Below are 27,641 nucleotides of genomic sequence, written 5' to 3'. Positions count from 1 at the left end.
AAGCACAAGGACCTGAGTTTGATCCCTGGTAAAAAAAAAAAAAAAAAAAAGAAGAAGAAGAAGAAGTAAAAGAAATGTGTGGGATTAATTTGAATATCTTTTATTGAACCAAATAATATGTCTACAATATTAGAATTTCAACATATAATCAATATTTTAAAATTAAGATGTTTTACATTGTTATCTCACGCAAGCTTCAAAATCCTGTATATATTTTACACTCACAACACATCTCAACCTGGATGCAAATTTTCTTCTGAAGTATTGAATCTATATTTAGATTTCATGAAATGTGTAGTTGTAAAGGTAGATTCACTGGCCCAATTATCCCAAACATACATAAATGTTTTCCAATAACTAAATTGATTATTAACCTGAGATTAATTAAAATTAAAATTTTACTAACCATATTTTAAAAGCATAATTAGTCAAACCAAGACCTGTCATGTGAAGGTACAATATCCCAATGATGAAAGTAACTGTACTGTATACTTAAAAAGTACCAATAAACTCAGTAAGAGTAAAAAAAAAAAAAAAGCATAATTAGCCAAGTGTAGTAGTGGCTGCCTGCCAGGTGCAGCGGTACCTCAGTTCACAAACACTTTTGTTTGAGAACAATTGGGTTCACAAACATAAGCATCTGGCAAAATTTTGTTTTTCTTTGTGAACTTGGCATCAGGTGACAAACAGGACTGCAGCTACCTTTCCCATATGAACACCAAAGTGGCCCTCTTTTCTAGAATCTTGGAAAGGAATCAAGTTTGTAAACCAAGGGGCCTCTGCACAGTATGTCTGTTGAGAATAGAATTCCCAATATAACAAATATTATTTTTCAGCTCAATCTAGTCATTCTCCCTTATATAATCAGAAATTATCACTCTTGAAAAAGATGTGATCTGACAGGAAACACGTCAAACAGCAAAGCAGGAGTCTGGAAGGCTCAGCCCTGTCATAGAGAGCCATCTAGGGGCCAGAAATAAACATGAAGTTATATCTATTCACTTGGGCTGTTCAATAACCTAAGCTTTAAATTTGGAATTAGAAATATAAAATCTTGCCCAATCTGATAGTGCAATCAGCTAGGGTCTAAACATACCAGACATAATTCTTCAGACAACAAAGTGTTTAAATCGTTCTGTACAAAGTGCCTCCAGAATCTACTCAAGGACAAGCTGAAACCAGATTTTGAAAAAAGAACACAAGCAGGACCAGCTAGCTCATCTGATCAGGCTCTTCTAACATCACACACACAAAATCTTCCATGTAGAATATGGCAAAATCCCCAAAAAGGCACATGAATCTACAAAGGGACCTGATGACCATCTCTGCCCATGCAAAACAACCTCAAACATCCCCTTCTCTCCAATCAAATGAGCAGCTTTACTTCCTTTTCTTCTTAAAAATTTCTCTGATACCAAATGATGCAGGAGACAAATTTGAGATTTTTAATATACTGTCTCAATGATGACTGGCTCTCAATAAAAATCTTTTTAATGGTTGGGAGTACTGCTGAAGAGGTAGAGCTCTTGCAAGAAAGCAAGAGAGAGGGAGAGAGGGAGAAGGAGAGAGGGAGGGAAGTAAGAAGGAGGGAGGGAAGGGCAGGAGCACAAGGACCCAAGTTCAATCCCTGGTATAAAAAAAAAAAAAAAAAAGGCACAATGAAGCCCACACTGCTTGACACCCATATTCCTCTGAATTTTTAATAAAACTGAAAGCAAGAGTACTTCCAAACTCATTCCTGGAAGCCAGCATTACCCTGATTTGAAAGCCAGACAATGACCCAACTAAAAAAGAAAATTAACAGGTCAATTTCTTCAATGACCATAGGTGCAGAAAAAAAAAAATCAGTGAGATACTGGTAAACAGGATACAACAAATCATCAAAAAGATCATAACCAAGTAAACTTAATCCCAGGGATGTAAGGATGGTTTAACATGCATATCAATAAGGCCAGGGATTTAGCTAAGTGGTTCCACCACCTGCCTTGCAAGCACAAGGTCCCGAGTTTGATCCCTGGTACCGAAAAAACAATAATAAACATATGTATCAATAAATGTATGAAACAGAAATAATGATAAAAGTCATATAATGGCTGGACACAGTGGTGCACACCTGTAATCCCAGTGCTCAGGAAGCTGAGGTAGGAGAATCGCCACAAGTTTGAGGCCAGCCTGAGCTCCACAGTGAGTTCTAGGCCAGCTCAATTATATAGTGAGACCGTGTCTCAAGAAATAAAAATCATATGATGATCTCAACAGATGCAAAAAGGCTTTGACAGAATCCAATATTCATTTACGAGTTTTTAAAAAACCTTAAAGAAAATAGATATGGAAAGCCATTATCTCAATCTGATAAAAGCCATTTATGACAAACCTACTGCCAACATAATATTAAATGGGGAAAAGTTGAAATTTATCCCTCTAAAATTAACAAGACAAGATGTCCACTATTAACATTCCTGTTCAATATAATACTCTTAACATTAGCCAGAACAATCAGTTAAGGAAAAAAAAAGGCATAGATTCAGAATAGAAAGAAGTCAAATTATTATTTGCATACAACATGATCTTACACATAGAAAACCCAAAATATTCCACCTAAAGACTCCTAGAATAACGAATTTAGCCATGTAGGACGATACAAAATCAACACACAAAAGTCAATGGTGTTCCTGTACCAATAATGAACTCACCCAGAAAGAAATTAGGAAAACAATGCACTTCACAATAGCATCAAAAAATCCAAGCCAGGTGTAGAGCCTGTAATCTGAGCACTTGGGAGGCTGAGGCAGGCAGATTGCCAGCCTGGTTTATATAGTTAGTTCATGGCCAGCGCAAACTATAGAGTGAGACACTGCCTCAAAAACAACAACAAAAACAGAATAAGTGAAAGGAAGTGAAAGATCCCTATAATAAAAGCAATACTATGTTAAAAAAGGAGAGGGGCCGAGGATTTAGCTCAGCGGTTCGGTGGCCTGCCTCACAAGCGCAAGGACCCAAGTTTGATCCCTGGTACCCCCCCCCACAAAAAGGAGATGAACAAGGAAAGATACCTCTCTGCCCAGATAGGCAGAAATAACATTGTCAAAATGGTCATACAGCATTCTTCCAAAACTGATACACAGACTGAATGGAATCTTAATAAAAATACCAACAACATTCCTCACAGATCCATAAAAAACCTAAAATTTCATGGAACCAGAAAAGAACCAGAATAGCAAAAGCAATCCTGGGTAACAACAGCAAAGCAGGATTTCAAGTTATATTACAAAACTACAATGATTAAAAACAGCATGGTAGTGACACAAAAACAGATATAGGGGTCAATGGAACTGAACAGAGGATGAACAATCCAAGGAACACTCAAGACATCTGATCTTTGACATAGTGGCAACAAGACATACACTAGAGGAAAGACACCTTCTTTAGCAAATAGTGCTGGAGAAGCTGGCTATACACAGAGAAGACTGAAGCCAGACCTGTATCTCCCACAATATACTAAACTAAAATCAAATGGATCAAAGACTTAGATATTAAAACAGAAATATTTAATCTGCTAAAAGATTAAACTCTTGACGACATAGGCATAGGCAAAGACTCTCTAAACAGAACCCCAATTGTACAAGAAATAACATCAAGAATGACCAGGGGCCGGGGATTTAGTTCAGTGGTTCTGTCACTTGCCTCGCAAGCACAAGGCCCTAAGTTTGATCTCCAGTACCAAAAAAAGAAAAAAAGAAAAAAAATCACCAAATGAAATTAGACCAAATTAAAAAGTTTCCTCAGAGCAAAGAAACAACCAAAAAGTGAAGAGACAACCTACAGAATGGGAAAAAAAAATTACCAGCTATACCTCAAAGCACTACGATCTAGAATTTAAAACTCAAAAGGCCTCAAAATCATTAGACTTTCCCCCCAAATAAAAGATCCAATCAAAAAATGGGCAACTGAAATGAATGGACACTTCTCAGAAGAAGTACATATAGCCAATAAATACATAAAAAATGGTCACTGGCTATTAGAGAAATGCAAATTAAAACAACACTGAGAGAGCTGGGCGTGGTGGTGCATGCCACAGCACTTAGAAGGCTGAGGTAGGATCTGCGAGTTCAAAACCAACCTGGGATACATCATGTGAGTTCAAGCCAACCTGAACTACACAGAGAGACCTTGCCTCAAAAAACCAAAATCAGGGCTGGGGAATTAGCTCAGTGGTTCCAGCGCCTGCTTTGTAAGCACAAGGACCTAAGTTCGAACCCCAGTACAAAAACAAACAAAAAAAAAACAACACTATTGTAGTTTGTGTCTGGATGTCCCCCCAAAGCTACGTGGGAGGTGGCTGAATCTAGTGTGTGATTGACTGGTTCATAGTGGGGCTGGGCCCATAACAGACTTTCCTACTGAAAATACGGACTTTAGCGTGACAGTAGCCAGCTGTGTGCCTTAGTAGCTGCGCTAGGGGAATACAGGAAGCAGTCTTTGCGTTCACCCTCTTGAGAAAACCCATGGCGAGGTGTATACATGTGTGTCAAAGTGTAATGGTTGAGTTTTACCCGTGTTATGTGCAATGTTACATTTTTTTTGTATTTATAGTTTTTTACCAAATATTTTCTTTTGATTTTTCTTGAAGAATTAGCCCAATTCAGTACACCACATGAAAGTCCACTTTTACAACCTCAGGAGGAGGTTGAAAGTGAGTCATCGGGTGACTCGGCTACTGATGATGACTTGGATCATGTAAGCCACAGAAGTCAGCAAGATGGGACAGATACGACAGACAGAGAAGGTACAGACTGAAGACCCTGATTCAGATGAGGAAGAACACAGTAATGTAAATAAATACCTGACTTATCAAAATGCTACCAAATGGTCATGTGTACCTGAATGAGCCAACGATAAACTAGGTCAGAAAATGTCATTGGGCTCTTGTCAGGGGTGAAACCTACCAGACAGAATGCCAACCCTGTGATTCGATGTTAGAAACTGTGTAATGGACAACATGCTACAAGATGTTTTGAAAGACGCTAATAAAGAAATACAAGAAAACATTCCATATGCATCAATAGTAACGCCAAAAATATACTGTGACACCTCACGATCTAAACTAAAAGCCTTGTTAGGATTCCATCCAGGACTTCATCATTCTAATTGTCTGAATCTAAAGGATTTGTGGAGAAATGACAGATGTGGCGTCGTGAGTCTCAGAACAATAATGACACACAAGAGATTTGGTTTCCTTCAAAATTGCCTATGTTTTGCCGGGTGTGGTGGCGCACGCCTGTAATCCCAGCACTCGGAAGGCTGGGGCAGGAGGATCGCTGTGAGTTCCAGACCAGCCTGGGCTACATAGTGAGTTCCAGGTCAGTCTCAACTACACAGTGAGACCCTGTTTAAAAAAAAAAAAAAAAAAAAAAAAACAGGAAAACAAACAAAAAAGAACACCAGTTGACCAGCACAGGAGCTATTTGCAAGAACAATGCCAAGACTCCTGAAAAAATGTTGCAAGTTCACAACAGAGAAATGTATAGTACAATCTTTGGATTTCAGAAAGACTTAACACTGGCCTCCTATATGGCAAAGAAAAACATAGTATTGGTACTGTCAACATTACAACATGATGTTAACATTGATAGTGAAGGCGGGCATGGTGGTACTCCCCACCAGCACTCAGGAAGGAGGCTGAGGCAGGAGGATACTGTGAGTTCAAGGTCGGCCTGTGGTACATAGTGAGTTCAAGGCTATCCTGGACTACACAGCAAGACCCTGTCTCAAAACAAACAAAAACTGAGAGTGAATCCTCAACACAAATGAAGCCAGAAATGGTCACATTTTTTTTCTTTCAGGTACCAGGATCGAACTCAGGACCTTGCACTTGTGAGGCAGGCGGCAGAGCCACTGAGCTAAGCAACCCTAAAGCTCACAGCTTTCTGATCAGCAAAGGCCTTGAAAGCAAGAAAAGCTTCAAAGGCTGATGTTAATTCTTTGGTGTCCACCTGTAGCTCTGCTCTCTTGTCATTCTTCAATGCCTTTAGGGCTTTTTCATATCCTATCCAAATATTTTAGTTGCCATTAGTGGAAGAACTGACTCAAATAATGCGGAATGCCATTACCAGAACTGGTGGTATTAACTCTTTCCAGTCTATAGGATGAGTGACTTTCAAGTTAAATAGGTGAGCTAACCTCAAATTCCATCATTCAACCTCTTTTATTATTCATAAAATAAAGAGTTTCAACTGGCCAGGCATAGTGGCACAGGCATATAATAACCCCAAACAGGTTGAGAGGCTGAAGTAAGAGGATCACAAATTCGAGACCAGCCTGGGTAATTTAGGGACTTAGCAAGGCCCTGTCTCAAAATTAAAAATAAAAAATGGGCTGGGGATGCAGCTCAGTGTGAAGACCCTGGGTTCGAATCCCCAGTACCAAGACTTTGAATTAAATATCTCTAAGATTCTTTGCTATTCTGAAATACCAGATGTATGGGTACATATAGGGTATCTATCACCTCTCACCTTAAATCAACTTATTAAATAACTATGCTAAATTATGTTTTACATTGCTCACTAACAGACTATGATAATCAGTTGGGCAAAGTTTTCTCATAGTAATATAATAATTCTAAAATAACAATAAACGAGACTTACTTTTAATACAAAGGATCCTTTCTCCATCTTCTCAAACCCAAGAGCCAAAGTACAACCTGCCAAACCTTAAAGGAAAATATAATTATTTGGAAAATTCAAATTACCAGACATCCAACAGAATACTATAAATATTTCAATTTAAATAAATTTAAATATGCCATGTACAGGTATAAATTCCTTATGGTGAATGTTATCATTATGTATATCTAAAATGTACCAATGAAAAAATAAGTATGTCAATTTCCATAAAAGGCAAAAGTATTTCATAATCCTATAAAATTTTTATTAGTGAAAAGTACAGAGAAATTCTTACATGCTTCTAAATAAGAGGAAAAATCAAGGTGCTTAATTCATCCCTTAATTTTCAATATGCTAATAATTTTCTTTATTTTTTTGGTACTGGGGATCAAACTCAGGTCCTTGTACTTTTGAAGCAAGTGGCAGAACCATTGAGCTAAATCCCCGGCCCCACTAATAAAAATTTTATCAATGTGGAATATGTTTTAGAAAGGCAACTGTGAAAAGCAAGTTGTAAATTTTAAAATATTTAAAAGTTTTTAAAATTAATTAAAAATTGCTAAAGATTCCAATCAAAATCTCAACAGAATTGTTTTTGGGGAAAGGGAGCATCTACAAATGACGTTAAAGTTCAACTAAAGAGTGAAACATGACAAACTCACAAAAATTTTTCTTCAAAAAATGAAAGGAAAAATAATGAAGGGGAAGGAGGGGTACTAGATTTGTCATGCAGTTAAGATTTCAAAACTCCAAGAGTTACAACACTAAGATGTAGAGTTGTAACCAGTGATCAAATCAGTGAAACAGAACAGAGGGCCTAATAAAAGACCTCAGAATATTCAAAACTTAAGAGTATGGCATAGATCGGAAAGAACTAAAAATATGGCCTCTAAAAAATTGTACACAAAAGTTTATAGCAGCATTATTTATGGTAGCAAAAAAAAAAAAAAAGCCCATAGAAACAACAATGTCCACCAATATGGTACAGCTATATAATGGAATTTTGGCCATAAAAAGAAATAAAATGTTGATACATGCTACTGCATGATGAAAGAGTAAAACACGCTAAGTGAAAGAAGCCCCGGAAGGGCATGGATTATAAGTTTCCGCTCATATAAATGTCCAAAGTAGATAAATTCACAGAAACAGATCCGTGGCTACAAGACTCTGGGGACAGGAAGAAAAACAGTAGTGACTGCTGGTAAGCACAGGGCTTTTTCGTGGGTGAGAAGAATGTTCTATAATTAGACAGTGGTGACAGCTGCATGATTCTGTGAACATAACTAAAAAATACTAAGTTGTATACCCCCCAAAAATGAATTTTATGTTATGTGAATTATATCTCAATAAACCTTCCCCACCCCAGGAACTGAGGATTAATTAAATCCAGGGCCTGTGCACTGAGGGACATCCCCATCTATGAATCTATCTACCTATTCATCTATTTATTTATTTAAGACAGTATCTCGCCAGGCATGGTGGCGCACACTCACTCGGGAGGCTGAGGCAGGAGGATTGCTGTGAGTTCAAGACCAGCCTGGGCTACATAGTGAGCTCCAGGTCCTGTGAGTTTGAGACCAGCCTAGGCTACATAGTGAGTTCCAGGTCAGTCTCGACTACATAGTGAGACCCTGTCTTAAAAAAAAAAAAAAAAAAAAAAAAAAAAAAAAAGACAGCATCTCACTAAATTGTTGCCCAGGCTGGGCTTAAATGTGAGATACTTTTGCCTCAGCCTCCCAGAGTGCTGGGATTACAGGAATGCACCACCACATTCAGCTGAAAGTAAAGCGTTTTTTGTTGTTTTTTTTTTAAGAAATACATTATAATGATAATGTGGAGAAATGATGAAAAGCAGCAAAAACCTCACATCTATTTGAGTACACTAGACAAATGAGCATTCCTCACCACCCTGAATCAGCTGCCGGGCCATAAACAAAGCAGTAGAACCAGTAGAACAGTTATTGTTGACGTTGATGATAGGAATTCCAGTCAGTCCCAAACTGTGATAGATAGCCCTCTGCCCAGAGGTAGAGTCACCTGTACGGAAAAACAAACAAAAAAGTGAATACCTACAACATGGGAATGAAGGAGCTGCAGTGCCACAAAATACTACGTCCTGATCTCTCACACACAGTGAGCAGGATGGTAAATTCACTGTTGACGTCTAACTGAGAAGCACATAGAGCATTAAGTATTGTTTACTCTGCAAATACAAAAAATTATCAAAATAAAGATTTTATATGTTCTTTCTTGACATAATACAGAGATAGCAAGCAATTCAATCTGAACAGGGCTACACCATAAAGGAAGCACGAACACGACATTCAGATGTAAATTTTTAAAGCTTTATAACAACTGATTAAAGATCTTTATTTATTTTTCGTATAAAGATTCTACAACGTAAGTTGAGTGCAGTGGCACATGCCCCAACATGTGACGCTCAGATAGGAGGACCACTTAAGCCCAAGTTCAAGACCACCCTGAATATATAGCACAACCTTGTCTCAAAAAGATTCCACTACTTAGGACAGGGATTTAGCTCAGTGATTTCATGACCTGCTCCGCAAGTGCAAGGCCCTGAGTTTGATCCCCAGTACCAAAAAAAGATTCCACTACTTCAAAAAGTTTAAAAGATGGGCTGCAGATTTAGCTCAGTGATGCCGCCACCTACCTCACAAGTACAAGGTCCCAAGTTTGATCCCCAGTACCAAAAAAGAGAAGGTTTAAAAGATACTATGTGCCAAGGTATTACCAAAAAGTGTGATCCGTGATCAGTATACATTCCCCTTCTGAAATACCCTTGATATTTCAAGATCTCAAGGAAATGAATGTTAGATATGCATAAGATTCATCTGCAATAACACTATAAAATATCATAACACCTTTATAGTATCTTCATAATAACTAGAAATTAGAAATAATTTAAAATGCTCAAGAAAAGGATATTATTACTACTAATAATAGTTTAGAAGACCTTCAAAACACGAATACCATGAAATCATTAAAAATATTGTAAGGGAGTAGGAGAAATAGTCAAAGGATATAACTTTCAGTTAGAAAATGAACAAGTGGGGGCCAGAGTTTTAGCTCAGTGGTTCCACCACCTGCCTTGCAAGCTCAGGGTCCCAAGTTCAATCCCCGGTACCAAAAAAAAAGTGTTTAAAAAAGAAAATGAACAAGTTCTAGAAATCTAATATACAACATGAGTAACATGAGTGGTAATAGATAAGCAAATTAATTTCTTTTTTTTTTTTTTGGTACCAGAGATCAAACTCGGGACCTTACACTTGCAAGGCAGGTGGTGGAACCACTGAGCTAAATCCCCAGCCCCCTATATTTGTTCAATAGAATACTATACTATCAAAAAAAAAAAAGACCAAGGTAGCTCTTTAAGATAGAATTTGGAAGTTGTCAAGAACTGCTAAGCAAAAAAGCAAGATAAAAAATGATGTTTACGCTACACTACCATGCATGTAACAATCCAAGGATAAGGGGAAATTACATTTCCACATACATTTGTTTGTACATGCATAGTGTATGTCTGGAAAGGTACACTAGAAACTAGGACAGGTACTGCGGTTGTGTAAGGGTAAGGCTTTCAGTTTGGTGTATAAGTTGTATAAGAGTAAGACTTTCCTGTACATAACCACTATTATAATCTTTTGTATTTTGAGCCATGTTAATATTTAAGCAATTACAAAAATAATAAACTTAAATGAAAATGTTAATGGTGTTATAAAACAAGACTTACTGGGAAAAAATGTTCAGTATAGTAAAATGAAAAAAGCACATTACAAAAATGTATATTAGGACCTTGTTTTCTTTAAGAGAAAATCTTACTGGGCGTGATCCCAGCACTCAGGAGCCTAAGACAGGAGGGTCTCAAGTTTGAGCCACAAAGTAAGTTCATGGCCAGCCTGAATTACATACTGAGACCTTGCCTCAGAAAAGAAAGACAGAGAGAAGGAAAAGAAAACTAAAGCCTGTATACACACATATTCCATCACATACATAGTCACAGAAGGAAATACACCGATGAATGAAAATAATTGGATTAGAGGTAACTTGACCTTTCTTGTACTTTTTGTGGCTCCCTTTTTATATATATGTTGAACTCAGGACCTTGAGCTTGCCAGGCTGGTGCAGCGCTGATGAGCTACATCCCAGGCCCAAGAAATATATTTTTAATCAGAAACTGTTTAATGAAAAAAAATTTTAGATACAAAAAAGTCAATAAATACAAATTTTAAACCAACAAAAGCAAAACTTTATCTTCTGAACAATAAGTTTAATAATTTAAAGATAGGCCGGGCGTGGTGGCTCACGCCTGTAATCCCAGCACTCGGGAGGCTGAGGCAGGAGGATCGTTGTGAGTTCAAGACCAGCCTGGGCTACACAGAGAGTTCCAGATCAGTCTCAACTACATAGTGAGAACCTGTCTCAAAAAACCAAAAAAAAAGATCAAAAATGTTTTTAAGGGCTGGGGCTTTAGCTCAGTGACACAGCACCTGTCTCGCAAGAGCAAGGTCCTGAGTTTGATCCTAGTATTGAAGGAAAAACAAAACAAAACAAAAAAAAAAAACCAATGTTTTAAAATTTTTCTTATGTTTGGTAATATAATAATGGAAAAGATAAATATTTTACACAAGGCCAACACACAAAGGAAACCTATGAATGACGGGAATAAGCTTCTTATTTATTGAGGTTAAAATTGACCAACACCTTCACATTATTTATGCAGCTGCTCCTGGATTTAGGTGAATAATTTCGGAACACAGAGTTTACTACATACCATAAACATAGCCAACACATGCCTGCTCCACTGCTGAATAAGGGATCTGAGCATCCTCTAAGGCCTTCTGACCTATAAAGACAAGAAGGGTTTTTTTAATCAAAAAGTACTTTAACCATGAAGAAAGATAAATTTGAGGCATTTGTAGGTGAATGGATGCAACTTGAAAACATGTTAAGTGAAATAAGTCAGACACACAAGCTCAAATATCACATGGTTTCTCTTATATGAGAAATATATATATACATATATATGTATATGTATCTATCAAAATAGAAAACAGATAAATAGGAAGTGGGGAGAGGCTCAAATACTTTCCCAAATTACATATCCCATATTGTTTTTAAAACATTCAATATATATTAATTTGCTTCATTTATACTAATAGTTTATCTTAGTTTGTTGAAAAGAAAGTTTGTGTTATCTGTTTCTCTTTTGTAAAAATGTTTCTGGTTTATGTCTTGTACTGAGTTACTATTTTGAAGATAACAATTCACAGTGTAATAACGTTATTCTCTTATTATTTGGTTATTAAAATTTGTTCTATTTTTTTCATAGAAAGAAAAGAAAGTACTGTAAGTATTTGCTTTAGGTGAGTGAATGTTAGGTTTAAAGTTTTCTCACGTTATATTTACCTCTATATGGTCTATGTTCAATTTGAATGACAAGCAATCATAAGTTACTGCCTCATTTTTCCAAAGCTTTTTTTTTTTCTTGTACTGGGGATTGAATTTGGGACCTTGCGCTTTCGAGGGAGGCAGCTAAAGCTCCTTTTTTGATACTTAACACTTTCTGTCCTAACTGCACATCTAACTGTAAATACATTAACTCCTAAGAGTGAGATCTAAATCAATGTCTAAAATTGATTAATCAGAGCCAGGTGTAGTGGTGCACACCTGTAATCCCAGCACTCACGAGGCTGAGGCAGGAGGACAGCTGTGAGTTCAAGGCAGCCTGGCTACATATTGAGTTCAGGGCCTGAACTATGAAGGGAGACCTTGCCTCAAAAAACCAAAATAAATAAATAAATAAATAAATAAATTGAATTGATTAATCAAAAACTTTGATGAGCACTGTAGAAAAAGCATTTGTGTATATAGGTAACCCAGGAAACCTAAGGCCAAAAGAGTTGTTTTTGGTTTTTTCTTTTTTTTTAATTGTAATTGTCCCTCGGGGAAGGACCTGTGAATTACAAGCCATTTTCTCCCCGCCCCGCACCCCAGTACTGAAGACTAAACCCAACTTTTTTGTTTTGTTTTTTGACACAGTCTTGCTGGGTAGTTCAGGGTGGCCTTGAACTCACTTTGTAGCTCAGACTATTCAACTCACAGTGATCCTCCTGCCTCAGCCACCCCAGTGCTGGGATTACAGGCATGCACCACCATGCCCGGATTTATTTTTAAAACTAAATAAACATATTACTTTGGATATTTTTAATTTAATGGAAAACATATAATTGCTTATAGGATTGGCTGAATCAGAAAATAAGTTATCTTTCTGTTCAGAACACAAGCAAAAACTAAGCCTTTTATTTATAATAATGTCACTGTCCTGGTTTTTGGCAGTCTAGGAAGAACTTGGCTAGCTGCCACACTCCAGCAATGAGAAACTATGTGCAAGCAAAGTGCTGGTTTCGAGAAACAAAGTTTCAATTGCAAAGCAGGACATGGCTTACAGTAAGCAATGATGAGTTCCTCTGTTCTGGTTCCCTGTATTTCCCCACACTTCCAGCCTGTAGAGTACTCTACCCTCTCGACCTTCATATATATATATACACACATATATATACACACAAATACATATATAAACAAAGAGATTGAATCAAGGCACTCAGGATCGCCACTGCACACGTCTGCAGGGGTGGAAAGTTCCTAGTGTTTCTTACTGATTAACAATCAGGTGCCTCCCACCACTAGTCATTTTCTATTGGTCTTTTGTACCTGGCCTGAACCTCAGGGCCAAGTGAAGCCAAAAGTTCTTGAGTGAATGCCCCCAGACCATTCCCCACCACTTGTCTACTTATCTATCTACAGTTGGGGAAACTATGTTAAGAACTTTTTCATATACTGCCAGTGAGAATCTAACAGTCTGAAAAATAATTTGGCAAGGCCTTCAAAATATTCAGTCATCAGGGAAGAAAAATGTTCAAAGTCATTATTCAAATGATTCTAGGTTCTGTCCTCAAAAATAACCAATCATGAGAACAAATATTTATTTAGCAAAATGGTCACTGTGATTACCCCAAAATAGCAAAAAAGCTAGTAACCTAAATTCCAACAAAAATTCGGGCATAAATATAAATAAAATAGTGTACAAGACTTAGACATTTTTAAACAATTTTAAATAATGGGAAAATGCATGATAAAATGTTTTCAAAATTAGAATACAAGGAAATGCTTATTTTATGGAATGAAGTGTTGCCCAATTCTACAATCAAAAATAAAGGGCCAGGGATTTAGCTCAGTGGTGTCGCTGTCTGCCTGGCAAGCACAAGGACCTGAGTTTGATCCCTGGTACCAAAAAAAAAAAAAAAAGTATGTAAAAATAAAGACAAGGAAGTTTTGGTTTTTGGGGGGTTTTTTTTTTGGTACTGGGGATTGAACTTGGGACCTTGTGCTTACCAGGCAGGTGGTGGCACCACTGAGCTAAATCCCTGGCCCAAGGAAAATCAGTTTTTAAAACTGGGATACAAAACTTCATTTATACACAACCAGAGGAAACATACTGAAATAAAATACAAGTACACCATACAAGAGTACAAGTACACAGTACAAGATCTGTGGCTAAGTCTGGGCCACAACATTGTTTTCCTTGTTACCTAATCGCATTCTGATAACATACATCCAATGCTGTTATAATCAGCAAGGAAGAATGGGCCACAAAGAGCTCATCATTGCTGACTGTAAGCTGTACCCTGCTTTGCAATAAAACTTTACTTTCTCTAAACCAATGTACTGCTTTTCTGCCCCTCCTTTAAATATCAACAGCCTGTTGGAACTCACGGTCTAAATGAACTTGCCTCACTTCCTCTACTATGTGGTAGGGCCTTGAGACCTGCCCACCACACCATCCTGAATCCTTTGCGGTGAGACGGGAGGTAGAAGGGATGATAGGCAGATTAGGGCAAGGGCCTGAATATACTGAAGGCAAAGTAAGATAAGCCTTGGCAAACTGGAGCACAGGGGACAAAGGACAAGTGATTGTGTAAAATGGGACAAGCCTCAGAAAACTGGAGTCCAAAGGCAGGACAAAAAAAAAGTCAAGAGCCTAGCAACAGTGGCAACTGCATTTTCCCATATCTGTCTGCCCTCTTCGCACACCAAAAGCTGCTTATAAACCTCTCGATCGGAACACTTCCTCAGTGTCTTCCCTTAGAGCCCCTCTTCTCCAGCAAGAGCTTTCCTTTTTCTCTTTCTAATAAACCACACCTGGTTCCATTCCCCACTGCTATGCTGTGGGCTTCATTTTTCCATTGCTCTTGGCACGAGAGCCCCAAGAGAAAAAATTGGTTACAACAGGGTCCAGGAGATACTCACGGTTTGTTGAAATTTTCTGAATAAACTTTCAGATTAAAATAATTATTACATAAAAATGATAAGGGATGAGAAAACAAAGAAGCATGGATGTTAACTATCTAAAACAGTTTCAGGGCCAGGGATTTAGCTCAACGGTTCTGCTGCCTGCCTCACAAGCACAAGGACCTGAGTTTGATCCCTGGCTCAAAAAAGAAAAGAAAAGAAAACAGTTTCAGAGTTCAAATGCTGTTATCATTCCAATGAGTGTCATCTGTACTTAGGTACAACGGATCCCAACCTTTCTTGGAGGGAAGGGGGGAAGAATAAAAGTATAAAGTGCTGACATCCCCAAATAATGGAGGTAACAGGACACAATTCTGGTTACGCCCTTCTCCACTCTGCATCTAGAACTGCTGGGAAAGAATATAGTGGAAGAACTGCAAGACTGGGCTGGGGATTTAGCTCAGTGGTTTCGCTGCCTGCCTTGCAAGTACAAGGGCCAGAGTTCGATCCCCAGTACAAAAAACAAAAAAAGAACTGCAAAACTGGTCTGAAGGAGAGGGTGAGACTTCTGGACTCACTGTTCTATGAGGCAATCACCCTGCAGCAGCACCTCAGTCTGCAATGAACCCTCAAAGAACAAAGTGATGCCGGGGATTTAGCTCAGCGGTTCGGTGGCCTGCCTTGCAAGTGCAAGGACCTGAGTTCAATCCCCGGTACCAAAAAAAAAGAACAAAGTGATAATCATTTACACTCATTTAGGGGTTTGCCTGTCTAAACTGTGCTTAGAAAAATACTCAACAAAAATGTCACAGGTGTCAGTTTGTGAGTTACATGAGCAGAGTCTTTTGCTGTGAGAATGGTGGGAGATGAAGAAAAACCAAAGCGATACAAAAGAACAAAGCTGGAGCCAGGTGGAGCCTCCCTCCTGGTGGGAGAAAAGGTCGGCCAGGCAACTGCAGCACACTTATTTATAGTGGTAGAGGTAAGGGAAGTGCAGGGGTCGGTAAAAGGTGCCGGTCTGTAACCAGAGCCAGGATAGTAGCTAAGGTCTGCAGAACCATCATTTGATGGTTTTATGGGGAGTGGGCAGGGAGGAAGGCACACCATGTTCCTTGTTCCACACAGGGCCCTGCCTCATGTGCGGAAAGAGGCAAGTTAGGCCTGGCCATAGTGATCTACACACAGTGCTTCCAGCATGTTTTTTCTCTTTTCTCTTTTTGCAGTGCTGGGGATGTAACTCAGGGCCTCATGCATGCTAGACAAGTGGTCTACTACTGAGCGACATGCCCCAGCCCAAAGTTAAGTTTTCAAGGCTTATTCTACAGAAAATTCACTTGTTTGTTTTCCTACTGTAACTTCCAAAACAAAATTTATATTAACAAGTAAGATGAGCTGTTCACGCTAGTTTTCCTTTTTATTTTTCTGTTTTGTTTTTGTTTTGCCTTGTGTTTTTTGAGATAAGGTCTTACTTTGTAGTTCAGGCTGGCCTTGAACTGATTACGTAGCCCAGGCAACCTCAGACTCATGATGATCTTCCTGCCTCCTGCCTCGGCCTCCCAAGAGCTGGGATTATAGGTATGTAGCACTACACCTGACCAGACAGGTTGTCTTGTTACTAGTCAATTCCCACAAAAGAAGAGTTTCTACACAGAGGATAAACATGAAATGAATAGTGCCCTCCATGAGAAACAAGAACAGTTGATCAAATCTCATGAATCTTAATTTAGGGATGGAGGGTTAAGATGCGCTGATTAATTAAATGACATGTACATATTGAGTTGAATAATAAGTTGATGCAGAATTTAAATATACATGCATGGGTACACCGAGTATTCACAGAGTACGTGGAAACAAGCAGGAATATCCAAGGAATAATATCAATAACACTTTTTCAATTTCCCAGCAACAAGCTAGCAGGAATTGGGTAGGAGGGCTCCCCATGAAGGGGCTGTGCCTAACACAGGCACTTAGGCTTAGGCTAAATGCCCTTTCCTTCCCTTCTTCCCTCACTCCCTTCCTTCCCCTTATTTTTATTTATTTATTCATGCATTCATTCATTCAACATTATTTCCTTCAGCCAGGCAAAGAAGCACTTATGCTTATGAGAGAGAGAGAGAACAATGGAAGGATATCTCTCTGCTAGAGTTCAGACCCATAGTGAAGACAGCTGCATCCAGGCCCAAGACTGTCTAAAAAATGTCAAATGCTTAGGGAACAAGAACTTGGATCTTTCTCTCTTTGAGTTCTAGCTCACAAGTATTAAGCCAAGTCCTTTGCTTACTGGCCCTAACACACACTAGAATAAACAATAAACAAAGCACATCACCTCATTTAGTCATGCAATAGCCTGGTGTCGGAAAAAGAATTCTCTCATTTGGCCTAGTGAAATGAAGAGAGAAAAAGCCACCACGTGAGCACTTCATACATCCTGAATCTGATTCTCCCTTTTCCAGGCAAGGAAAGCATCCCACTACTTCTACTGTAACTCCACAAACATACACTGGAATCAAGCTGTCTACTTTAAAGATGCCAACTTTCCCTCCCACAGATCCCTTTAGCATCCCAACAAGCATCTGGACAACACATAAACTGTAAGCCACAGTTCACACTGGCTATGTGGCTGCTGAGAACACATATGGCCTCTCTCCTTCCTCTTTTCCAGGATGCCACCAAGCCATGCTCTGCATAAGCTCTTCCCCACTGAGTAGGCTTCACTATGCTTGAAAGCTGCTTCAACCTAACCATGGAATAAAATGACCAAACATTAAGCAATGAATGTTCAACAGTCTGGATTTTCTCTATTACCTGCTTCTTTTGCCAAATCAGGGTAGTCCCTTGAATTCTTAACTCCAGGCTTCGTGAACTGCCATAGGGAAGATAATAAATAGAAACAAGCATAGTTAGATTTCTCACAATAATAACACAGAAATTCATCAGCTATGAATTTAAAACAAAACATATTACTGCAGCACCAGGGTGTGATGGTGCACATATAATTCAAGCTGCAGCAGGAGGACTGAAAATTCAAACCCAGCTTGGGCAACTTAGCAACTCTAATATCTTGTCTTTAAAAAAAAAAAATTAATTTTAAAATGGGCTGGTGATATAGCTCAGTGCAAACACCCTGGGTCATTAACTAGTACTGGGGGGAAAAAAAGAAGAAGAATCCTGCACATAGATGGTTAGTAGCTTTATTCATAGTTGCCAAAACTTGGAAGCAATCAGTATGTCCTTCAGGTGGTCAATGAACGACCAAAAGAATGGAGTGCTAGTGTATGAAAAAGAAATGCATTATCAAGCCAAGAAAGGACAGAGGAAATAAATTTTATCTAGTAAAAGAAGGCAATCTGAACAGACTACATCCTGTATGATTTCAACTAAATGACATTTTGGAAAAAAGGTGAGTCTACAAAAAACAGTAAAAAGATTAGTGGTAGCCTGGAGCTGGTGGAAAGGAAAGGATGAATGGTGGAGCGCAGGGATTTTTAGGGCAGTGAAACTACTCAGTATGGTACCGTAATAGTGGATGTGCTTCTCTGCATACTGGCCAGACTCACAGAATGTACACAAAGAGTGAATCCAAAATAAACTATGGACTTTGTACAACTCTGGTGTGGATTTTTGATAATGATGGCTGCATTCGTGTTGGGTAAGGAACACGTGATTTATGGGAAATGTCTGTACTTTGTACTCTTTTTTTTTTTTTGGTCTTTTGAGACAGGGTCTCACTATGTAGTTGAGACTGACCTGGAACTCACTATGTAGCCAGGTTGGTCTCCAACTCACAGTGATCCGCCTGCCTCAGCCTCCTGAGTGCTAGGATTACAGGTATGCACCACACCCGGCCTTTGTGCTCATTTCTGTTGGAGTCAATTCATCTCTTTTCTTCTCTTCTCTCCTTTGTAGTACTGTGTTTGAACTGAGGGGCTCATGCATGTTTGGCAAGCACTTTACCACTGAGCTACATCCTCAGTCTTCTTTGGAGCCATTTCAAATAATTTTCTGAGAGCTGAGGATTTAGCTCATTGGTTCTGTTGCCTGCCTCACAAGCGCAAGGTTCCAAGTTCAATCCCGGGTACCAAAGAAAAGGGGAAAAAAAAAAAAAAAAAAAACAAGAGGAAGATCAAATAATTTTCTGAACTTCCACCAGGAAGGTGGTAAATGTGTGAATACCAGTTCTCTGGAACAGGGATGGGAAATACCAACCATTGTCATTCAGGGGCTCACCATTGCTTCCATTAAGCCCAATGGCCCCGATGATTCTGGAGCTTTCTCTAGAGACAAAGCTTCCAAACTTTGCCCAGAAAAGATAAAGTCACCTGGTAAAAGATCTTGGGGCCACATGCCACTCCCGGCACAGGCCAATGGAGAGCAACAGAAGTGTAGTGTCGCGTAGTGGGCTGATGCAGAGCAGCTGCACCCATCTGCCAACTTCAGGCTGGCGCTATGCTTTGCTGCCACTTAGCATGAAGTAGCAGAGGGAGGACTAACAACCAGCCAGATCGCTGATGAGACCACTGCCTGGGAGGAGACGTCATCTGGGAGCTAGGGGTCTTCATCCCTTCCCCGCCCTTTTCTTTTTCTCTGTTAACTTTCTTCTTCCTTCTTATCTTTCTTTAATTTCCTGTATTTTGCTGTTTTTCTCTTTTTCTACCTCTTCCTATTCATTCCTTTCTGGGATTGCTTCCTATTACTATCAGTTTCCTTTCATGCCTCCATAGGATCCCATCTCATTTTGCTCTCCTCCCTTTCATCTTCCATTGACAAATTTGACAAATTTTACTTTTTTTTTTCATTCTCTGGTTTCCCACCCCCTCTACCTCTGCTCATATAACTATAAGCTTTTATGAATCTTTAGCTGGCTAGTTAACTCTGTGCTATTACTGTTAAATACTGTTGTATTGCTGGTGGGAGTAAAGTAATTCCATTTAGTAGATATTGACTGTAAGTCAGTATTTGGTTTGTCTTGGCATTTATACTATAATTACAGATCTCTCTTCTGCGGTTAAGGGTGGCATATTATGGGTTCTTAGGGTATGTCAACATTCAATCTGTTTTTGATGGTATTAGTATTGCTGATTTTATTACTATAGCTAAGGTGACACAGTTATTGCTAGTCACGGATTCACTCTAGATGCCAGTATCTAGATTGCCTTTGAGTCATTAATAATACTACTGCCAATGCTGGGAAAACTGGTTGCTGGGCCAAATGTGCAGTAACTCTCCCTGGAGAGTTGGTTAGATCCTGGGATACAGGCAAAGGCCAATAGATAACCATGCCCATAAAGCATCACCAAAAAGCAGATATTAACCAGAGAGGTCACTAAATTAGCAACAAAGCTTTCCATTATAACCAACCTGCAAACTTCAGCTCAAAGAGCAAAAATAAATAAATAAAAACAGAAACATGAAAAGAAGGCAACAAATTACTTCCAAAAATCTTCCAACTTCCATACACTGAAGGGGAGGAAGTCAAAAGCTATACATCAAATTTATTCAGAAGGATAACAGAGGCGGTAACAATTTTAGCATATGTGTGGCCTGCTGAAAGGAGCACAACAGAGGTAATAACAAAACAGATCAATAAGGCACTTGGAAAATTCAAGATATAACTAAACAGATAATGGGCCTAATATACAAAGCAATTAGCCAGTGTACAAAAGACACTAATAAAAAGCTAGCTGAGCTAAACAAAATTATACAACACTTGAATGATCAGCTTAAAAAATTAAGAGTCCATAAAAAAGCATCAAACATAAATTCAGGAGATTAAAAAAATTCCATCCAAAGTATGGGCACCAGGAGTAAAGAATGTGAAGATTGAACTAGAAGACAGGGCTGTTGTTAACGACCAATTAAAGTAGGATATCTTATACAAGTATTAAAATTATTTTCTGGGGAAAAAAAAGTAAGATACCTTAAAAACAACAAAGGAATGTGAAAAATAGATCCAACATCTGCTAGATGAAGCAAAGACTAATCTAAGATTAATTGGTACTAGTGATAAATCAGAAGACATCAAAAATGGCATTTAAAACCCCTGTTTAAAGGTGGTGTGGTGGCCCATGCCTGTAATTCCAGCACTCAGGAGGCTGAGGCAGGAGGATTGCTGTGAGTTTGAGACCAGCCTGGGCTACATAGTGAGTTCCAGGTCAGTCTCAACTACATAGTGAGACCCTGTCTCAAAAAACCAAAAAAAAAAAAAAAAAATTTTTTTTTAATGGAGAAATAAGACATTTCCATGATAAAGAGCACCTTATGAAATCTCTGACCAATAGGCTTGGGATGTGGCTCAGTGGTAGAATGCTTGCCTAGCATATGCAAGAAAATCATAACCACCAAACCACAAAGAAAAACGATCAAGGATAGCCTAGAAAGAGATAATGAAGCTAACAATGAATAAAAGAGCTAGTAGAATGAATATACCAGGTAGTATGAGTAGTTACTTAGGAAAGAAAAGGAATCATCAGGGCCTGGGATTTAGCTCAGTGGTGCTGCTGCCTGCCTCACAAGCTCAAGGTCCTGAGTTTGATGGCCAGATTAAAAAAGAAAAAGTATTCAAAAAAGTTAAACCTCTCAAATAAAAGACACAATTTAAAAAATGTGCTAGTGAAATGAAAAGACATTCTCAGGAGTACAAATGCCCAATAAATAGGTGAAAAAATGTTCACCATCTCTGGCCATTAGAGAAAGGCAAATAAAAACCAAACTAAGATTCCATCTTACTCCAGAAAGAATGCCTATCATTAAGAAATCAAGCACTAGCTAGGTGCAGTGGTGCACACCTGTAATCCCAGCACTCTGGAGGCTGAGGCAGGAGGATTGTTGCAAGTTTGAGACCAGCAATAGTGAGTTCCAGGTCAGTTTCATCTACATAGTGAGACCCTGTTTCAAAAAACCAAAAAAAAAAATCTAGCACTAACAAATGCTGGTCAGGCTGCAGGAAAAAACGAATCCTTCTATATTGCAGTCAAGTATGTAAACTAGTACAATCACTTTGAAAATCAGTATGGACAGTCCTCAAAAAAACCCTAAAAACAAAAAAATGCCCTTCAACACAACTATTCTCCTTCTAGGTATTTTCTCCAAAGAGTTAAAATCACCATATTACAGTGAGTATGCATTCCCGTGTTTGTAACAGCACAGTTCATCATAGCTAAATCTTGGAGGTGGGTTATGCCCATCAATAGATGAGTGGGTAAAGAAAATGTGGTATTTATATACAATGGAGTCCTAGCCTGTCATAAAGAAGGATAAACTTGGATCACTTGTAGGAAAATGCATGCACCTGAGACCATAATGTTAAATGAAATAAGCCAGACACAAGAGCTTAAATATCACATGTTTTCTCTTATATGAGAAACTCAAGGTATAAATAAAGGATAAAATAAAGGATAAATAATAAGAATGTAAGAGTCTAACTGAACTAGAGCGACTCCATGTTGACCAGCAAATGACCTAGAGACTGTCGCTCCCCCCATCCCTTATAGGATAACTAATGATCAATTGTGAATTATTAGGTAACTGCTTAGAAGTAGCTGGGAAACTAAATGGAAACTGTAGTGAACACAGAGACCCAACATCACTCACGCTACTCCTTGCTTGCCTGTAGTTGAATGTTCTGAACATCATAAACTAAGTTGTAAATGGAATAATGGATAATCGATCTGCTGATCATTAGTACGTAACAGTTGAGTATATGCTTGATGACCACCAGCTCAGATCAACTGATTCTTTGCCTTTGTCCCCTTCCTGTAAGTTTTGAGAGTAAACCCCCCATAGCCCTATATAAAACGGCCTCTGTTTCTGAGCTAGCTGCCTCTCTGAGCTGCTTGGCTCCGGGAGTGCCTTCTGGCCAGACTAATAAAGGTCTATTTGCCAACTTGCCTGGTGTGTTCCTTCCTGGGTGACTCTCGCTGTCCGACAAGCTCCTGGAGCCTCGCTGAGCTTCTGAGCCCAGCATCGTGGAAGCCTCTTGGCTGTTCACGCTCCAGAAGTAAAAGTGAGACTTAAGTCTTACAAGAAGTAGGGAGATGGCTCTTTCTCTTATGGGAGGGGAATAAAGGTTGAAGGGAGCGGGGAGGTAGATAAGAGAAGGCGTTGACAAAAGTAACTGAGATGTGTCCTGTACATGCACCAACTCCCCATAAGGAATGTAACTGTGGTGAGCAGTATCATTTGCATTAGTAAGAGAGAGCGACACTGAGAGACAGAGACAGACAGAGATTGATTTTGATATCTAATTGTTCCACAGCAGCTTTCTTTTTTTTTTTTCTTTCTTTCTTTCTTTCCTTCCTTCCTTCCCAACTTTCTGGCATCTAGTCAAAGACTTGGGTCTCCTGAAGTTCTGCCTGGAGACTCAGCCCCTATAGTTCCTCAGGTTCAGGAACTTGGGTTGCAGGTTCCTGTGCTGTGTCAGGGACCCTTTCTCTAACAGCTTTCAATCTTCCAAAATTTTTCTGACATCTCTCTGTTAGTTTCCTTTCCTATCCCCCTTGTTCTTAGTGCTTCACACACATTTATTTCCTTACTGTTGTTTTAGCAGGATTTGGGAAGCACCAACAGAGATAAATATATGTTTTCAATGCGCTATGTTCAACTAAATGTCCCAAATTTTCTTTCTTAAATTACTTGCTTTTCTTTTTCTCCTCCAGATTGTACATTCCTTAAGAACAGGAACCTTGCTTTTTCATGCTCCCTGGCCCTTGAGTTTAACACATACTGTGTATACTGAATAGATCCTGAAATGATAAGCGCACTCTCCACACACTCCCCACCTCTGCCCTCAGGAATGGTATCATCTCCCCCACCTCCATCTCCCAACTTGAGCAAAAAGAAATACATCTCCGAATTTTGGAACAAACTATGCTTTTCAAAATAGCCCAAATAGGGTGGGGATTTAGCTCAGTGGTCCCGGCGCCTACCTCACAAGAGGCAAGGGCCTGAGTTCGATCCCCAGTACCAAAACAAAAAACAAAACGAAACAAAATAGCCCATATAATCCGACATTCAACATCCAATGGAAGATGAAAATGAAAAATGAAAAACACTCGGGCTGGAGATTTATTTTAGCTCAGTGGCAATGTACCTGCCTCACTAGCACAAGGTCCCGAGTGCAATCCCTGGTATGGGGGTTGGGGGGGCACTCAAAAAATGTTTTACTATTCACCTATATTAGCAAGCCCCTCCGGGCTGGGGATTTAGCTCAGTAGTTCCACCTGCCTTGCAAGTACAAGGACCCCAGTTTGATCCCCAGTACCAAAAAAAAAAAGCCCCTCTTCCATGAAACAGTAAGATGACCTTCAAGCTTCTATCTTATAATATGTTAGTTAACTTTTCTATTTACACATATTGATTGAATTATATACTCTTAGCCCACTGTAAGATAATGGAAATTGTAAGGCTGTTGTCACAGAAAAAGAACTCTCCCCAGGAACTCTTCACCAACTGTGTCTATTTTATATTGTTCACCTAACATTCACTAAGGATCTTCAGGCACCTTCAGGGTGGAAGGAGGGCAGCAGTGAATAAGACTTGGTGCCCACCCTGGACCCACTTATATGAGGGGAGTACAGACACACAAACAGAATGTCAGTACACACCAGTAAATGCTAAAGTGGAAATGCTATGATTTCTATCTAGATGTCCCCCAAAGGCCTCCTGCACTTTTGGTGGGCCTTTTGGGAGGAGATTCGACCATGGGAATGTGACATCATTGATGGATTAGTTCACTGATGAGTTTGTAGCTAAATGTGATTTGGGAGGTGCAGCCTGGCTGAAGGGGATAGGTCAATGAGGGGACAACATGGAAAGGGTTAGCTTCTTGATCCTAGCTCCTTCTAGATCTTCCTTCCTTGATATCTCTCTCTCTCTCTCTCTCTCTCTCTCTCTCTGTCTCTGGTTCCCACTGCCATGCATGAGCTACTTCTCCTCGGTCTTGCCTTTCTACCAGTTTGTGCTGCCTCAGAGCCAATGTACTGTGGAATAAAACCTCAAGAACTGTGAGCCAAAATAAACCTACGCGCCTTTAACTTGTAGGTGTTAGGCACTGTGTCTCAGCAAAAAGACAGATTTTGGCACCAGATAAGTGGGGATTATTGCAGTGACATTACCAGACCATGTGGTCCAGGAGTCTTTGGAACTGGCTTGCAGGAGGAGTTTGGAAAGGTTTGGACATGTTGGCAGAGAAACATTCCTAAAATGCTGTAAGATCTTGATGGAGAGTCTGAACAGAGTTCAGAAGGACAATAGGAAAGATGGCCTGAGAGCATTACAAGGAGCAGGACATCACTCTTTCAAGGCTCAGAACTACCTAGGTGAAAGACAGCTTTAGGGAGATACCCCAGGGCACCATGCTCCAGAAGGGCCACAGCCTAAGGAATGGGAAGATTCAGTTCACCATTCTCAGCCATCCAGGCACTGAGAAGCCTCTGCAACCATCAGAAAAATGCTAAAGGATCAGGTATTTAGCCCAGTGGTGCCGCTGCCTGCACAGGGTCCAGAGTTCAATCCCTAGCACCAAAAGAAATAAAAACGCTAAAGGGCTCTGCTAATGCTCCAGTAGACCTCGGTGTGATCCACATGGTGCTGGTTTTAGGTACATGCAGAATACAAGAGCTACGGGATCAGGAAGGCTTCCAATCAGATTTCAGAAGAACGCAGTGGATCACTGAGAGGACAGCTCATGAAGCTGTGAGAGTGACACCTAAGAGGTAGTGGAGACTCTTGGGTGGTGGAAAAGCCAGGAACATGGAACATCTGAGGAAAGCCTTCAGGAGTGAGCAAACAGAGCCCAGCAGAGACCACAAGACAACTGCGGGCAGTACCATAGGGGTGGGGCCACCCAAGCCCTTTGAAGTTCACATCTCACCAGGAGATTGCCCTTGGTGCTGGAATAGAACTACGGGATTTAATGTTTGCCCTGCTGCGTTTCACTCTTGCTCTGGTCCTATTCCTTTCTATCCCATTTCTCCCTTTTGGAATGGGGATTCTTACCCTGCGCCTTTGTACATCAGTAGAGTTTAACTGTGAATTTTAGAGACTCACCACTGAGTTTACCTTAAATCTCAGAGGAAACTTTGCACTTACAGAGTTTCAGGAGTGCTGAAACTGTTTGGACTTTCGCAACTTAGAGATGGACTAAATTCATTTTGCACAAAGGGATAGGCATGACTCTTTGGGGGATCAGTGGCAGAATGCTATGGTTTATATCTAATTTCCCCCTAAAGTCTCATGCATTCATAGGTGGGACTTTGGGGAAGTGACTGGATCATAGGAGTGCGGATTAGTTCATGGATGAATTTAGAGCTAAATGTGATTTGGGAGGTGAGTCCTGGTTGGAGAAGGTGGGTCACTGGGGGCGAGCCTGGAAGGGTCTAGCTCCTTCCCTCCTCCCTTGATCCCTCTCTTCTTCCTGCTGCTAAGCAGCCCCCCTGCTATACAGTCCTGCCTTTGCCCTTCTGGTCTATGGACTGAAAGCTGTACAAACTGTAAACCTCTATTCCGTTAACTTGCAGTTTTGTGCTGCCTCGGAGAGAAGAAGATAACTAAGACAGGAGGTAAGTACAAGACTGGAGAAAAGCCAAGTTGATCAGAGGTTTCCTAGAGAAAATAGCACCTGAAGGGATCCTTTAAGACTGCAAAGAGGCAGGGCTGGGATTTAGCTCAGTGGTTTAGGGGCCTGCCTTGCAAAGAGGTTTAAAAAAAGAAAAGTGAAGTCCACGGTACGAGTAGTGACATAAAAGAACAGAAACTAAAGGGGGTTTGGGGTCATTAGAGCATGGTCTGGGTGTCAGGACGTGAGCCTGCGGAACCCCCTAGACACTGGGTATCAGGCAGGCACTTGGAAAACAGAGAGGAAATGAAAGGATCCAGAAAACCTATCTGTGCCAAGTCGCTGAGAGCAGCGCTAGCGTTTCTGCTCCCCATCCCGCCCCGGGGCTGTCCCAAGCTAATATCCCCGACTCGCTTCCCTTTCGGTGTGAGCGACACAGACTGGGACTCCAGTTAGGTTCGAGAGCCCTGGGTTACGGTGGGGACCTAGCAGACAAGAAGAGGACGAAGGGGAAAGGGAGGGCGAAGACACTAGGATCTCCGAGACTCCGACATCACACCCCGTCCGAGTAGCCACTCGCTGGGAGCGGCACCTCCAGCCAGCCGGGCAGACAGAACAGCCCAGGCCCCGTCCTGACCTCCGTTCCCAGACCCCAGGGAAGAGGGCGGCCCGCTGCTCTGTTTACCTTGGTCATGCCAACCCCCACCACAAACACCCGGCGCAGGGTCGGGGACTTCCACTCAGGAGGAGGCATGGCTCAGCAGCGCGGGAACCAGTGGGGCTCAGGAGACGCGGGATTGCAACCGCCGGAGCCGGATCCGCAGGGGGAGCGCGACGAAGAGCCGGGCCTCGGCCAGGGGCTGCTGGCGGGGTTTTTGCGCGTGCCCGGTGCGTCCCGAGTCGCAGGCGTCGCACGTCCGGGTCTGGAGTCGGCTGACGTCTGTCAGGACGCGGTCGGCGCCAAGTTCAAGTTTGAGCTAGACACTCAGTCCCCTGAGACGCCTAAACAAAACACAGCCTGGCAGCAGCCGCTCGCTATTCCTAGGCCTGCGTCTAGGTCCATTATCCTGAGTGAGAGAAGGCCAGCAATAAGATCAGAGACTAGAGGGGCTGGC

The 27,641-nt window shown here is 40.4% G+C and overlaps 1 protein-coding gene across 2 annotated transcripts in view; it reads right to left on the bottom strand.

Moving 5' to 3' along the window:
• The window catches only part of Scp2 (sterol carrier protein 2), a 107,991-nt gene extending 80,599 nt beyond the window's left edge, over positions 1–27,392 (bottom strand). For both annotated transcript variants that reach the window (XM_010610350.2, XM_010610351.3), the window contains exons 1-5: positions 27,212–27,392; positions 17,778–17,835; positions 11,455–11,526; positions 8,568–8,699; positions 6,645–6,709 (exon numbers count right to left, since the gene is read on the bottom strand). In XM_010610350.2, coding sequence (XP_010608652.1) covers positions 6,645–6,709; positions 8,568–8,699; positions 11,455–11,526; positions 17,778–17,835; positions 27,212–27,280 — 396 coding nt within the window. In that variant the 5' untranslated portion in view covers positions 27,281–27,392. The remainder of the gene's footprint in view (positions 1–6,644; positions 6,710–8,567; positions 8,700–11,454; positions 11,527–17,777; positions 17,836–27,211) is intronic.
• Positions 27,393–27,641: the final 249 nt, after the last annotated feature.

This window comes from Fukomys damarensis, unplaced genomic scaffold (genome assembly GCF_012274545.1).
Source record: "Fukomys damarensis isolate Sample0158 unplaced genomic scaffold, DMR_v1.0_HiC HiC_scaffold_23, whole genome shotgun sequence".
NCBI lineage: Eukaryota > Metazoa > Chordata > Mammalia > Rodentia > Bathyergidae > Fukomys > Fukomys damarensis.
Note: the sequence above shows the minus strand (reverse complement) of the source record. Positions and strands in the feature narration are given on the sequence as shown.